Here is a 13478-nt window from a genome sequence, read left to right on the forward strand (position 1 = left end):
CATTATCTGTGGTGATGGAAGGTAGCAGGGACTATATACTGTACATTATCTGGTGGAGGGGCAGCAGGGGCTGTATACTGTACATTATCTGTGGTGATGGAAGGTAGCAGGGACTATATACTGTACATTATCTGTGGTGATGGAAGGCAGCAGGGACTGTATACTGTACATTATCTGTGGTGGTGGGGCAGCAGGGGCTGTATACTGTACATTATCTGTGTTGATGGAAGGCAGCAGGGACTGTATACTATACATTATCTGTGGTGATGGGAAGCAGCAGGGGCTGTATACTGTACATTATCTGTGGTGGTGGGGCAGCAGGGGCTGTATACTGTACATTATCTGTGGTGATGGGAGGCAGCAGGGACTGTATACTGTACATTATCTGTGGTGGGGCAGCAGGGGCTGTATTCTGTACATTATCTGTGGTGATGGAAGGTAGCAGGGACTGTATACTGTACATTATCTGTGGTAATGGAAGGCAGCAGGGACTGTATACTGTACATTATCTGTGGTGGTGGGGCAGCAGGGGCTGTATACTGTACATTATCTGTGGTGATGGGAGGCAGCAGGGACTGTATACTGTACGTTATCTGTGGTGGGGCAGCAGGGACTGTATACTGTACATTATCTGTGGTGATGGAAGGTAGCAGGGACTGTATACTGTACATCATCTATGGTGGTGGGGCAACAGGGACTGTATTCTGTACATTATCTGTGGTGATGGAAGGTAGCAGGGACTGTATACTGTACATCATCTATGGTGGTGGGGCAACAGGGACTGTATACTATACATTATCTGTGGTGATGGAAGGCAGCAGGAACTGTATACTGTACATTATCGGTGGTGGAGGGGCAGCAGGAGCTGTATACTGTACATGATCTTTGGTGATGGAAGGCAGCAGGGGCTGTATACTGTACATTATCTGTGGTGGTGCGGCAGCAGGGACTGTATTCTGTACATTATGGGGTACATTTACTAAGCAGTGATAAGAGCGGAGAAGTGAGCCAGTGGAGAAATTTCCCCATCAACCAATCAACAGCTCTGTATCATTTTATAGTATACAAATTATAGATGTTACTTCAGTGCTGATTGGTTGCCATGGGCAACTTCTCCACTGGCTGACTTCTCCGCTCTTATTACTGCTTGGTAAATGTACCCCTATATGTGGTGATGGAAGGCAGCAGGGACTGTATACTATACATTATCTGTGGTAATGGGAGGCAGCAGTAACTGTATACTGTACATTATCTATGGTGGTGGGGCAGCAGGGACTGTATACTGTACATTATCTGTGGTGATGGGAAGCAGCAGGGACTGTATACTTTTATGGAGTTGCTGCGGACCCTTACTTGCTGTCACACGAGCCTGCCATGGACTCGGAGCACTGTGTGACTGCAGTAAGCCGCTGCCCACAAAGGCCGCTGGGAAAAGTTGCTGCACATGACAACTGCAGCAGATATCCCCTCGGCCATCCCTGTGTGTACTGGATGAGATGCTGTTGCTCATGCGTGGCTACTATTTTAGGCTGTCCAGAGTGGCTGGCTAGGTACTGTAAAGAGTACAAACAGGGGAAAAGCTATCCATCGCAATAAAATTAAAAAAAAAGAACAGAAATTGGTCCGGATGTGGTGGGGTATCGGTCTGGAGGGGAAGGGGGAGGGTTGCAAGGTTCTAAGTGCTACTGGATATGCAATTATGCCAAACATCAGTGCCACACTACATGCACCACACACCAGTGCCGAAATGCATAATATGCAACACACCATTGTTTTAATTCATAAATATGTCACACATCAGTGTACAGAGTTCATAATATGCCACATGCCTGATTGTGCCACACATAAGCATCTCCAATACATTAATTATACCATAATACATGTAAATACAGTAACAGTACATAAGTTGAACTCATGCCTAGTAGAGGCAGACACAGGCCATGGATTTGTGGTGGCTGTGGTGCTGAGATTCTAAATTCCCGTGGAAGTCGAAAACTGAGATCTCTGTGGAAAAAGTGGCATCCAAGCTCAACCCCAAGTTTTTTTCAGTACAGAAGGCGCCACGCATGGCATAATCTTCCTCCAACCCAGCATGACGCTCCAAAAGAGGTTAGGGTACATTCTTCCATCTGCAAAACAGTCAGGGAGCACACCCTGCTAAAGCAACTTAGCATGAACCTACACATCCTGTCTGCAAATCTTTTAAACACTGTTGTATACTCTGAGAAACCAATATGCCCATTAACCTCCAACCCAACCCCCCTTTACTCCCAGGAAACCTGTACTGTCATCACCCATTAACCCATTTAGCACCCATTAGAGTTTCACCCATCCAGCACCCATTGCCCTTGAGAATCCATTAATTAATTAACCCCTCATTAAACAGTTTCCTCAAGAACCCATTAGTCACCTCCAAGATTCCATTAATTTTCCAATCCATTCTAAATTCACCCTCCCAGCTTCCATTAACACTTTCCTCCTCCTCAGCGCCCATAAAGATCTTCTCACACAGCACCTATAAACCTATGCACCTGCAACACCCATTATTAGTACCCCCACTCAGCACCTATTAACTCCCCCCCACATAGCACTGATTGACCCATACATTAATCTTGTCACCCTCCCATTGACACATTCACTCACCTGTCAGCACTCATACCCCCCCCCCCCCACACACTCATAATGTACACAGACACATCAATTCTCTCCACCAATAAGTCAATCAGCAGCAGTTCCACCATAGATCAGTCCTGTTCTTTGAACAAGCGCATTGACTTACCAGTGTTCTCTGCAGCGTGGCTCATACTGTTGTGTGTAATGCCAGAATTTGTTGTGTTCCATATATAATGAGGTATGGGTAATCAATCCACTCTAAGAATACAGTAGGCGAAGGGTCACTCCTGTTTAAATAGATGAGATCACTTAAATGCTTTTAAAACTAATTTGTGTGCAGTGAGAGTTGCAGCCCCATGTCTATAGTACATTTTGTGCAGTGCTTTGCTGCATCTGCAATGTGACAAAGAAGCAAAAACTTTTTAAAAGGTCACTGTGCTGTACCACTTGATGCAGCTCAGATGTATGGTGTATGTAGGCTAGGTGTGTGAGGGCACATCTGTGCATGATTTGTCCGTGTCACTCATATGAACAGCAGAGGAGTGTTGGCACTGGTATCAAATAGTGCATGCCTAAATGCTTGTGTGAATATAAAAGTACGTTTTTCTGGTAGCTGCAACATTATTATAACAAATTAAAGAACACTATTTACCTCCATAAGACAAGAAAAGTTAGTAACAATGCATTGCAATTTCAATTGTCAAACATGTGTTGTCGTTGTTGTTTTTTTTTTTAATGTGTAGCATTCATATAACTGGTTCCTTTTTTATGACAAAATGCTAATTTCCCATGTGATTGTCTGCACTGCCAGTGTATGCATGAAAAAGGTCAATTGATGGATAAACCCAATGTCAAGGGCTTACAAGAGTGACAGAACGTGCTGTGTGACTTTGTGACTGATTCAGTAAGGATTGCAAATTCTGCTAAGTAGCAGAATTTGCAATCCTTGTGATTGCAAGCTTGGGCCCGCCCATCGCAGGGCCCAGCATGCTGACTGCTGCCTCTCCCCCTTCATCAAGCAGAAATTGCGATCGCATTGCAATTTTTGCTTGATAGCAGAAATTAAGGTTGCCTCCTGCCGGAGCAGCTTAGTGACGTCACGCCTCTGCTGCGATCATGCCCACACCATGGCCCCCGTTTGGCCACCTCTGCCCCCGCAATGCTACGTCTATGCCTAGGAATCAGAACATTGCCGCCCCCCCCCCCCCCCTCCTACCCCGTGACCGTCTCTGTCTGATTGACAGGCCGAGGCGATCGCATTTTCTGCGCCGCCCCCACAGAAAATGCGGGTGCATGCGCCCACATATATTTTCTAATTTTTGCAGTTGGATCACGTTTTGCAATCCAACCTGAATTAGGATCATTGGGGCAGATGTATTAACCTGGAGAAGGCATAAGGAAGTGATAAACCAGTGATATGTGCAAGGTGATAAAGGCACCAGCCAATCAGCTCCAATATGTAAATTAACAGTTAGGTTCTGATTGGCTGGTGCCTTTATCACCTTGCACATATCACTGGTTTATCACTTCCTTATGCCTTCTCCAGGTTAATACATCTGCCCCATTGTTCTAACCCTTGTTGTTTTGAAAAATCCTGGGTCACTAATGCCCTAATATAAAAAGGCCTTCCTGCTGAAGCTGATTGAGATGAGAGGTAAGTATGATACTTGTCATAGTGATCATTTTTGGCAGCTGTATATCTCTAAGACATAGGACAGTTTGTCTCATTGAAATGTTACAGTGAACACGTATCTGAGGCTTTTACAGCTTTGGGTGTCAGTGTGTGAGACTACAGATTTCTTTATCCAGCCAACTTGAAACCTTAAAAGCTTGGTCATTTGTGTGGATGTGCTCCAAGCAGCACCTTGCCAGTATCCCCTCCTATATATCACTGTGCTAACGAGAGCCAGTTTTATTACTACTTTCCTTCAACCCACCCCCATTTCTTTCAAGTAGCAGCCAATTTTTCCTGCAGCCTGCTTAGTGCATCTGTGCATGAGAGAAGAAGAATATGTGTGTGTGCATGTGTTAGAGGCATATCCCTGGCTGGCTATGGGATGACTTTTCCCTCAGTTGTCAGTTCTCTTGCCTGTCAGCGGAGCTGCTGGTAGTGGAAAAAGGATAGAAGGGAGGAGAGAGGCAAGGAGTAAGGGGAGGGAGAAGCAATGCTGGAGGGGACAAGGGCTGGCATTCCGAGCATCCTGGAGTAAAGAACAGGCAAGGTCCATCAAATGGGAGGAATACACATATTACAAGCAGTGCGGATGCCTGTGCTCTGCACTCCCCTCCTTGTTGTCAGAGTGCTTTTTACCAACGATAAAGAGTCTTCAGCTGGTATTACCGATTGTATGTCTGGCTTATCGTTTAAAAAAAAAAATCTGTAGTGATTTCAATCTAGAGATCAGCCTAATCCCTTACATCAGACTCAGGATCATGGCATTCTGCCACAGCTACTCCCAGTATACACCTGGAGCTCCTGGTGTCAGCACACACTTTCTGTAATAAAAAGAACAAAACTGGAAAATAAATTAAAGGGAGTAATAAGGAAAAGAAGAAACATTAGAAAATGTTTGATGCTCCCCATTAGTGTGAAAGGTGAAGCGTGTTTCGTCTGTCTGTGTATGTATTGGTATTTGTTTGTTCGGAGTAACCATCCTTCATGAGCTTCAACCAAAGTCACAAACCTATAGCCATGGAGTCACCCACAAAGGAGATTGAAGAATTTGAGAGCAATTCGCTGAAATATCTGCAGCCGGAACAGATTGAGAAGATCTGGCTGCGTCTTAGAGGACTGTAAGTATTAATCCTATTATATATATATATATATATATATATATATACACGCACAAACACGCACATTTAGATTTTATTTCTCTCTCTGCTGCTCACTTTATTGGGCTTTTATAGTTTTTGTTAATTTTTTTTATAAAATGTCCAACATGTGAAAGTTTCTATTTAAATGGAAAAACTAAAAGCATCAGGGTTAAAAGTTTTATCATTAAAAATGTAGATTGAGATGGCTGCATATAGATCCTGAGGATTTTATTTTATGATTTTTATTACACAGCAATGGGGGTTATTATAGTCACAGTGCTGTTATTCTGTATATTCCACCATGGATATAAAATAGGATGTTTTCTTGGACGTGAACTATGCATTGAGAAATACCTGACACTGTGTATCCGTAGCCCTGTTCTGTGCATGTTTTTTCAGAGACTTTAAGGGTGTCTGAGCTTATGAGATTGTATGCAAGCTGTGCCTAGTGTTATAGCACAACAGAGGTTAAACACTGAACAATAACTCTATTAGGAGGACTGTGAGCACTCAGGTGTTAATGCCCCATGGTAAAATGTAAGCCTAGCAGTCCAAAGAAAAAGTTTCTCTCTATACAATATATTTCAACTGCTGTAAGAAATTCACTTTATTGTATATGGCACAAGGTTGGATTAATATTAATACCATATTAAATACACTTTGGACATTATATTTAATCTAGTAGTACACTCATGTATGAATCAGGATTATAATACAGATAAAATACATTATGGAGACCTAAATTGGCACCTTGCGTTATGGATGTCATTGTCACAGTGCAATATCCAGAATGAAGTCCTCAGTTGTGTATATACTTCCATTGCTTTGTATACTGATGAATATTGGTGCTATTTGAAATTCCTGATTCATATCAATGTTACAATTGTTGTGAACAATAGGTGACCCATATGCACATAAAGGGACTTTTCACTTGCTCCAATATATTTGAATGAAACATACTGTATAACATAAATGTAACAACCTGTTGCTGAAATACCATAAAAGATTTACTTTATATCTTCTTCACCACTTATCAGGCTGCATAGACCTTCCAATGTAGCACACTGTAGTTATATCACACTGATAAGTATCTCCTGCCTGGGCTCCCTGTGCTGAGTAACGGATTCATCGGAGATGTTCCTATTTTTTCTTCTTTTATTTACATCACACAAGTGATAACACATACATTAATTATTGAGTGGCTTACAGAGTGCAGTACAAATCAATCATTCAACAAAGTAAAGGAGTTGTTCTGTCCGCCAAACCTCTATTGCACTGTGTAGGGAAAGACGGGAGACATGAGGCAAGCAGGGGGTTAAAAATGTTTTTTTTTGCACAAGACAGCAGATGAAAAAATTGAAACAATTAGCAAATTATATTATTATGAACTGTGGATTATTTTACTTCTTAAGTGTAGTATTCTCTTTAATATCTACAGGTACCCAATATTGTAGTTTATTGAGTTAAAGTAATTCTACCTGTGTAATCTACAGTATCACATTGATCTATTGGCGTAATTTCTCATCAAGGTATACTGAAATGAAAACCTTTCTTACATTTAGTTCTTATTTACTGTACATATGAGTATTTGGCTCAATAAGTTATAAAATGTAACATTTTAATTTGTTCAAGTGGTGTTTCAGAGCTTAAAGGGAACATCTATGACAAATGACAATGCAATCATGTCAGGAATTGTTTTACTGAGATAGAATGAAATCAATTACTACACATTTGTTTAGGAATGCACTGCTAAATGGTGCCTGAATTCCCAAACACTGGCCACTGTAGCCTGCAGTCAGTACTGTAAGGTATGTACTGTAGCAAAAAATGTCAGTGTGCATTAAACTCATGTGTCATAAGGCAGCCCTGTCCTGTGCAAATTGGTATAAAACACTGAATTAGTTCTTGTGATCACAACAAAGGAATGCAGTGCAATGATAGGTTTATGTGCTATTCATTTACTGCATAAAGTAAGAATAATTCAACTTTTTTTTTTTTATACTGCAGTAAAGTAACTTTATGGAATCAGTCATGTTTAACTGGGGTTGTGGATCTAGAAATACAGTAGGTCAACTGTCAATAGGTCAACGCCATATGGTCGCCTTGCAGTAGATCGACTGGGTCAATAGGTCGATATGGCCAATAGGTTGACTTGAAAAAGGTAGACACCAATAAGGTTGACAGGTACAAATGGTTGACACAAAAATGGCCCTTCCCTGTGACCCCGGTCAGCTGTGCTGCAAACCGGCATCTCACTTTACAGCATGAGCTGATCGGGATCACAGAGCAGGAGCCCATCAACCAGCTGACCAGAGGAGAGGCTCACCGATCATTCGGATGGTGAGTATACAGTAAGTGGAAAGGCATCCGACAGTGGTGACAGTAGCAGTACATGTGCGGTACAATCTCAGGGTATTTTTCATGAAAATAATAATAATCTGAAAATTGCAGAAAGTGGATTCGCATGGAACATCGCTTTCTCCCAAGCTTTCTCCCTGCATGCGATAATTGATGGATCCCTGTAATGTATTCAATTATAGTATTGCTGATTGGAATGAATTTGTCACATCTTATCCACATCTGAAATGCAGAGTGTGATAAATATGCCCCTTAGTTTTGATAGCAACAGAATGAAAATATTTATATTCATTGCAAAATGGGAAAACCAAAAAGCAAAATATATGTGAAGCATTGTACCACTCACCTGCACCTACAAAGTTTAGATTACACAGCGTTTTAACATTTCTTTTAAGTACAGTGAGACTCCAGATGATACAAAATCAATCCTGGTGGGTGGTCTAGACAATAAGTACTCAGAGTCGGTCCTCAGGGCCACAAACAGTTCATGTTATCCAGGTCATCTCACAGAACCACAAGTGAAATAACTAGCTCCACTATGAATCTGTTAAAATGTGTCAGTGAGTAATATAGAGACAGATTTCTGAACAGTCATTATGGGGGGGAAGAGGTATCAGTGCACATTATGGTGGTCATTCCGAGTTGTTCGCTCGTTGCTGATTTTCGCTACGCTGCGATTAGGTGGAAAATGCGCATGCGCATGGTACGCAGGGCGCATGCGCTTAGTAATTGTACTAAGAACTTAGTAGATTTACTCACGAGAGAACAACGTTTTTTCCACGCTGAAGTGTTCGTAGTGTGATTGACAGGAAGTGGGTGTTTCTGGGCGGCAACTCAGCGTTTTCACGGAGTTTGCGGAAAAACGCAGGCGTGGCAGGGAAAAACGCGGGAGTGGCTGGAGAAACGGGGGAGTGGCTGGCCGAACGCAGGGCGTGATTGTGACGTCAAACCAGGAACGAAACTGACTGAACTGATCGCTAATCGTGAGCAGGTCTGGAGCTACTCAGAAACTGCTAAGAAATTTCTATTCGCAATTCTGCTAATCTTTCGTTCGCAATTCTGCTAAGATAAGTTACACTCCCAGAGGGCGGCGGCCTAGCGTGTGCACTGCTGCTAAAATCAGCTAGCGAGCGAACAACTCGGAATGAGGGCCTATGTGCGCTGATACTGCTTCTCCCCCATGTAATACAGCAGCGGTGTGTGCTCAGTTACAAGGACGCTATGCCATTATGCATATGTCATTATCGGCGCTGCTATCTTTCAGATAGCATGCTGATGTGCACGGCAATATATGAATGGTCAGTTGCATTGACCATTCCAACACCTGCAGCTATTGATTTTGACGGCTGCAGGTATTGTTGCCCATATGCCAAAGCCAGGGACAGTGCTGTCCCTGGCTGTGGCGTGCTTTCTCTGGGCTGCATGTGAGATCTTGTGAGAATAGAGAGATATCGTTCATGCGCTATGAAGCCGGCTGGGGGAAAGGCACAGTGCATCAGTACTAAGCTGCTGCACTGTGCGCTCTAGCGGGGATTGCCAGAGGGGGGAGATTTCGCTCTCCTGCTTCAGCAGACGAGATGTTCTTACATCTCAACGATGTATCTTCCTGCTTTGCCTCAGTAATGAGGAAAAGCAGGAAGAGCTAAAGCGGCATGATATGTGCAGCTATAGTACTGTACATCTACCCTAAATACACTTGTGCAAATGCTAGGTGATCTGTAAAACATAAACTAATTGGGGTCCTGAGGACTGAGTTTGGGAACCACTAATAGACCAGAGCCTCTTAACTTCAGTCCTCAAGTGCTCCAACAGCAGAGGCGTAGCACTTTAGATAAAACCTGCGGCCAAACCAGAGGTGACTCTGATTGTTCTCTGTTCCCTGCTCTGCGCTCCCCAGTGGATGTATATCACACCACTTCCTCTAGTGTGGTGGGGCGCTAAATGCCTGATATGCACAGTGAGTCCATGCAGGATTCCAATGCTAGAGTGTAGAGTGCCACAAACAAGGCAGCTGGGAGATCGCTACTGAGGAATAGCAGCTAGCCAGGGAGGTAGAGAGCATGCAGTTATTTGGGTCACAAGAGTGCAGGACGTGCGGGAGCCACTGAAGTATGGCAGTATTGCCAAAACACAAAGACTCTAATTAACTTAATCAGCACAGGCAGCAGAGTTCGAGGTATCAGGGTGGGTTGTGCTACAAGCATATGCTACAGGGTAATCTGCCACTCAGGTCTCATGGCTCAAGGTGATGCTGCAGTGTGGCAGACTGTAGAGTAGATAGCCTGGTCACCGTAGCTGCTACCCGGTCAAACAATGGGCCGGGCACTGCAGGTTGAGCAGGGAGGCACGTTTGAACTAGGTATCTTGGGTGAGTGGGGAATGTTCACAAAAGCATTATGCTGACAGGGTCACTGTGTGGCATAATGTGAACTGCACTGTGTGGTATAATGTGATCTATAGGCACTGTGTGGTATAATGTACTAGGGCAGTGGTGTCATTGGGGTTGGTGTCACCCAATGCGGCACTGTGGGTTTCTTGCGCGTACTTGGTGTATGCTGTTTTGGGGTCTTGCTCAGTGCTCCAGGAGCTGTTGGGCAGCCCCCAGCGGCATCTACAGGTAACATTAGCACTAAAATGTAACATGAAGTCATCATCTGGCCAGGTGGAAGGTGTAGAGAGACAGAATGATGCAGACGATGCATTCCGCTCACTGGGCCCCTCTCTCCCACCATAGCATGGTTCCTCTCATCACAGGTGTCTCCATCTTACCCCTAGCCTGCTCTAATCTTATGTGGGAAGGAGAGGGTAAGACATGCATGCACACCCAATGCTCCCCGGCTGCAGCAGTGCCACCCTCAGTGGATGGTGGAGGGGTGGGGCCGAGAAATAAAATACAGGAAGGGTCACTATTGTACAAGGAGCCAATGAGGAGGTTCTCTGTGACATCACTGGTATCTGGTAACTATGTAGTGGGTCTGTCTGTCACACAGAGCTGCATAGTGTGTTGCTCGGTGACACCATCCGAGGGAACGACAATAAAATAACAGCGGAGCTCTGCTATTTTGGTGTCACTTCCTTGGAAGGTATCATCTGGTGCGGTCCACAGTCCCCACACTCCCTTAGTGATGCCACTGTACTAGCTCACTACTAGAGGTATACAAGTAACTACTACTGTGGAGAGTGCCTCAGCAGGGTGTCTCTCTAGAAGCAGTGGGGCAGGGGGGAACCTTCAAAATGGGTCCACAATTCCACATCTCTGCTCAACAGGTAATATTATCAAAATTTCTGTCCGTAAAAACAAGTGGGATAATAACTGATCAAGCATGATAGATAAACTCACATGTGCATGATTAAAGAAATCCTGAAAACATGACCTGTTGGGGGTACTTGTGGACTGAAGTTGAGAACCACTGGTATTGACCCATATACTGTACAGTACTTCTCCTTCAGAAGGGTAACAGTACAGCATCTTAGTTCTCTTATCCTACTTTGCTAATGTGGCGTTCACATTCTTGTGCTTTTAATAATTACCTTACCTATGAATTTTATTGAACCAGCTAAATATTCTTTTGCATTTAGAGATGGCACTAGCTAAACAACAAATACACTACATACGCCTCCTTCCTCAATCACCCACTATCATACATAATCCCAAAAAATGAACCTTCCCTGAGTTGAGGAGAATAAGCACAAGATTAACTGTGTAAACATGTATCAGGGCTTGATGAAGCTGTACATATATTCTCCCAGTAAGAACTCCTGATTAGAAGGAAAGGAACTATGAGAACCATGTTCTTGCCAAATCCCCCGTAGATTTTGCACATAATAGTTACATCATTTTAGTGGTGTTATAAAAAATATTAAACATTCAATGTCTTCATTATTAGCAAAGTAATTATTTTAAATCAGTATTAAAATATAGAGTTTATGCAGTGCAGACAGAGGCATTGTGGCTCTCTAATATTTTTTTGGAACTACAAGTCCAATCATATCTGACCACATTCCTGATTGTAAAGTCATGATGCATTAGGCTATGTTATATCTCTTTTATACCAAAATCTCAGGTCCGACCCAGGTTTTTGAACATGGTTTCATTCCTGGGTCGTCCCCATTTACATTGCACCTGTGTACAGTCTTTCTATTATGCCAGAGCTCGGAGATTGTCTCCAAACGCCGGCGATCCAGCTCTCCATAGGCTTGTAACGGGACCCGGGTCGGATGGTCTAGGTCAGCAGTTTATACTGCACCGTTATCCGGGTCCTTCCCAAGTCCAACGCTGGTAGCTACAGTACCTGGGTCGGATACCCAGGTAACTGGACCCGGTTTATTTTTCAAGGACCCTTTTCCACTGACCCGGGTAGACCCGGTAACAACCTGGGTTATTGCGGAAAATAGGATTTTAATACCTACCGGTAAATCCTTTTCTCTTAGTCCGTAGAGGATGCTGGGGTCACATCAAGAACAATGGGGTATAGACGGGACCCGCAGGAGACATGGGCACTTTAAGACTTTGAATGGCTGTGAACTGGCTCCTCCCTCTATGCCCCTCCTTCAGACTCCAGTTATAGGAACTGTGCCCAGGGAGACGGACATTTCGAGGAAAGGATTTATTGTTAAACCACGGTGAGCATTTTACCAGCTTACATCTCAAGCATGCCGTGGCATTCAACAGAATACAAGCCAACGGCATGAACAATTGCAGCACCAGGCTGACAAGAAACGTAACACAACATGTGTGTAACCACAAAGAATTACTGCAGATACAGTACGCACTGGGACGGGCGCCCAGCATCCTCTACGGACTAAGAAAAAAGGATTTACCGGTAGGTATTAAAATCCTATTTTTCTCATACGTCCTAGAGGATGCTGGGGTCACATCAAGAACCATGGGGTTATACCAAAGCTCTAGAATGGGCGGGAGAGTGCGAACAACTCTCAGTACCGAATGACCAAATGTGAGGTCAACCTCGGTCAAGGTAATAAACCTGTAAAACTTAGCCAAATTGTTTGCTAAATAGCTGCTCGGCAAAGTTGCAATGCAGAGACTCCCCGGTCAACCACCCCGGACGAGCCCACCTTTCTAGTATAATGGGCCTTCACCTATTTCAGTAACGGCAATCCTGCCGTGAGATGAGCATGTTGAATCGTACCACAGATCCAGCACGCAACGGTCTGCTTGGAAGCAGGACACCCAATGTTGTTGGGAGCAAACAGGACAACAGAGCCCGTGTTCCTAAACAGAGCCGTCCTGGCGACATAAATTTTCAAAACTCTGACCACATGCAGAGACTTCGACTCAGCGAAGGCGTTGGTAGTCACAGGCACCACAATAGGTTGGTACATGTGGAAAGAAGAAACCACCTTCGGTAGAAATTGTTGACGAGTTACCAACTCTGCTCTATCTTCATGGAAAATCAAATAAGGTCTCTTGTGAGACCAGGCCGCTAACTCAGACACTTGCCTTGCATATGCAAAGGCCAACCTAACGACCACTTTCCAAGTGATGAATGTCAACTCCACCTTCTGTAAAGGTTCAAATCAATGTGAGTGAAGGAACTGCAACACCACGTTAAGATCCCATGGTGCCACTGGGGGCACAAATGGAGGTTGGATGTGCAACACGCCCTTCACGACAGTCTGAACTTCTGGAAGGGAGTCCAATTTATTCTGAAAGAAACCCGATAAGGCCAATT

At 43.9% G+C, this 13478-nt stretch overlaps 1 protein-coding gene across 5 annotated transcripts in view; it reads left to right on the plus strand.

Moving 5' to 3' along the window:
* The window catches only part of PDE1C (phosphodiesterase 1C), a 1445089-nt gene that overhangs the window by 453241 nt on the left and 978370 nt on the right, over positions 1-13478 (plus strand). The window contains exon 1 of one of the 5 annotated variants that reach the window (XM_063922565.1): positions 4793-5406. The exons of the other annotated variants lie outside the window; for them this stretch is intronic. Within the exon in view, the coding sequence (XP_063778635.1) occupies positions 5273-5406 (134 nt within the window). The 5' untranslated portion in view covers positions 4793-5272. Of the gene's footprint in view, positions 1-4792; positions 5407-13478 lie in introns of those variants that run through there. 5 annotated transcript variants of the gene reach the window in all.

Source organism: Pseudophryne corroboree, chromosome 5, assembly GCF_028390025.1.
Source record: "Pseudophryne corroboree isolate aPseCor3 chromosome 5, aPseCor3.hap2, whole genome shotgun sequence".
NCBI lineage: Eukaryota > Metazoa > Chordata > Amphibia > Anura > Myobatrachidae > Pseudophryne > Pseudophryne corroboree.